The 1,837-nt window shown below is 55.7% G+C and overlaps 1 protein-coding gene across 1 annotated transcript in view; it reads left to right on the top strand.

The window, feature by feature from the left end:
• The window catches only part of SAMD11 (sterile alpha motif domain containing 11), a 17,379-nt gene that overhangs the window by 1,207 nt on the left and 14,335 nt on the right, over nt 1-1,837 (top strand). The window contains exon 4 of the mRNA XM_010289645.1: nt 1-463. This exon is cut by the window's left edge and continues 16 nt beyond it. Coding sequence (XP_010287947.1) covers nt 1-463 — 463 coding nt within the window. The remainder of the gene's footprint in view (nt 464-1,837) is intronic.

Below are 1,837 nucleotides of genomic sequence, written 5' to 3'. Positions count from 1 at the left end.
AGCAGTGCCACGCCACCCAAGGAGCAGCCCCGGCGGGGCAGCCGGAAGTCGGCACACCACCGCGCTGAGCCGCAGGGGTTGAGCGAAGCCAAGGAGCTGGTGGAGCCCCGGGCGCGGGATGGGGCACCAGACTGTAACGATGAGGAGATGAAGGACTCTGAGAGCGACGCGGATGTGAGCGACGAGAAGCCAGAGAGCCTGAAGGCTGAGAGCAGCAGCTCAGCTGCTGAGCTTAAGGAGTGCAAAGAGACGGGCAAAGTCTGTGAAGGGGCCAAGGAGCTGGGTGAAGCGGCTGTTGGCCAAAATGCCCCCTGCAGTTCCTCGAGCGCTGAGTCCCCCAGCCATTTGCTCGGCCCAGGCATCAACAAAAACGAGGTGAAATATCTTCCGCCAGCCTCCATCCCACCACCTCAGCCGCTACCCTTTGGATTCCCTTACACGATGAGCCCGTACTTTCATGCAGGTGAGTGCATGGGGGCCTGTCACTGAGTTACTGGCTGGAGTAGTGACATGTTTTTCATCGTGCTAAAAGTGGGACTCTTCCCCCTTCCTGTTCTGTAGCGTGGTTGTAGTTCTTTTTTTTTTTTTTTTTTCTCTGCAGGGAACCAAACGCCTTCTTTTAATCAGTGTAAAGGACTCCATTTGCAATGAAGCAAATCAAGTGTCATAAAGGGGGCCAGCAGGGACAAAGTGAATCCCAGGCACATGAGAAGGGAGATCCCAATATGGACTAAGGGATCTTGCAGTTGCTTGGGCCTTCTTTGGAAGCTGTGTTTCAGGACAGACGCCAGTAACTATAGGGGTCTTCAGGAAGAGGCTACAAAAATTATTAATGGCTGCAAGGTGCTGCCCTAAAAAGTAAAGGGTCAGAAGTGTTGTATCTGGAAGGATGGCCTGCAAGGCTGTAGAGACTGTAAAAGACTCTTGGGCTGCACTCAGGTGATGTCCAAGCAGTGGGTATTGGAGGAGCCAGGCTGGAGAGGAACATGCAGATACAGAGGACAAAGGAACAGAAGGGGAGCTTCGCAGGGTGACTTGGGCAGAGTCTGTGGGCTGGTAGCGAGGCTGAGGCTGTTCTGCCGGGGGAGGTGCAGATGGCACTGGGGATGTGCAGGGCTGGAGGGTGGCTGGCTGGTTCCCACGTGCTCAGTTCTCCCTCGGCATCACCGTGGTTCGAGGAGAGGGAAATGGAGGATTAAGGCTGCAGGATTTTCCTCCCTGCAGGGTAGCGTGTGAGACTGCACCTTTGGGAGGTCCCCAGCAGCGACTTACACATCTTGGCTGCCCCATGCCTTTGGAGGTCTCAGAGTTACCACTGCTGTGCCCCCTTTTCCAGGGCAGGTGTAGATGGGCTCTTTGTCCTGTCTGTGCTGTATTTCTCAGTCTCGCAGGCACTGGTACAGCTGGATTGATGCCTGTTGGATGGGACAGGCAGGCAGGGAACTCATTGCCGGCTCTCTGGTCTCCAGCTACAAGTCCCTTGGGCTGTGGAGATGGGCAAGCAAAGGCAGGCACAGCTAGAGCCAGAGGGAGCAGTGAGTACAGGTGGTACAAAGTGGGGTTTGTACACTACACCCTGGTAGCTGGTGTGCCCAGGGGTCTCCTGTGGGCAGAGCAGGGTGGCAGCCCCGCTAGCCTAGCCAAGAGCCAAAATCTGCTTCAGTTAATTATTTGGCTGAGCAATTAGCAGGAGGTAGGACCTCCTGCCATGTGGAGGAGGGAGAAAGCGGGGGCATGGCATGTGGGTCGCTGAGGCTGCCTGTTTTTCTATGCAAAGAGCTGCTGCGGTTGTATACGTGGCTGCCCATCGCTCATTAGAGTTGCCTTCCAACCAGGA

The sequence above is a fragment of the Phaethon lepturus genome, unplaced genomic scaffold (assembly GCF_000687285.1).
Source record: "Phaethon lepturus isolate BGI_N335 unplaced genomic scaffold, ASM68728v1 scaffold31116, whole genome shotgun sequence".
Lineage (NCBI taxonomy): Eukaryota > Metazoa > Chordata > Aves > Phaethontiformes > Phaethontidae > Phaethon > Phaethon lepturus.
The sequence above is the reverse complement of the archived record's forward strand: the minus strand, read 5'-3'. Positions and strand labels throughout refer to the sequence as shown.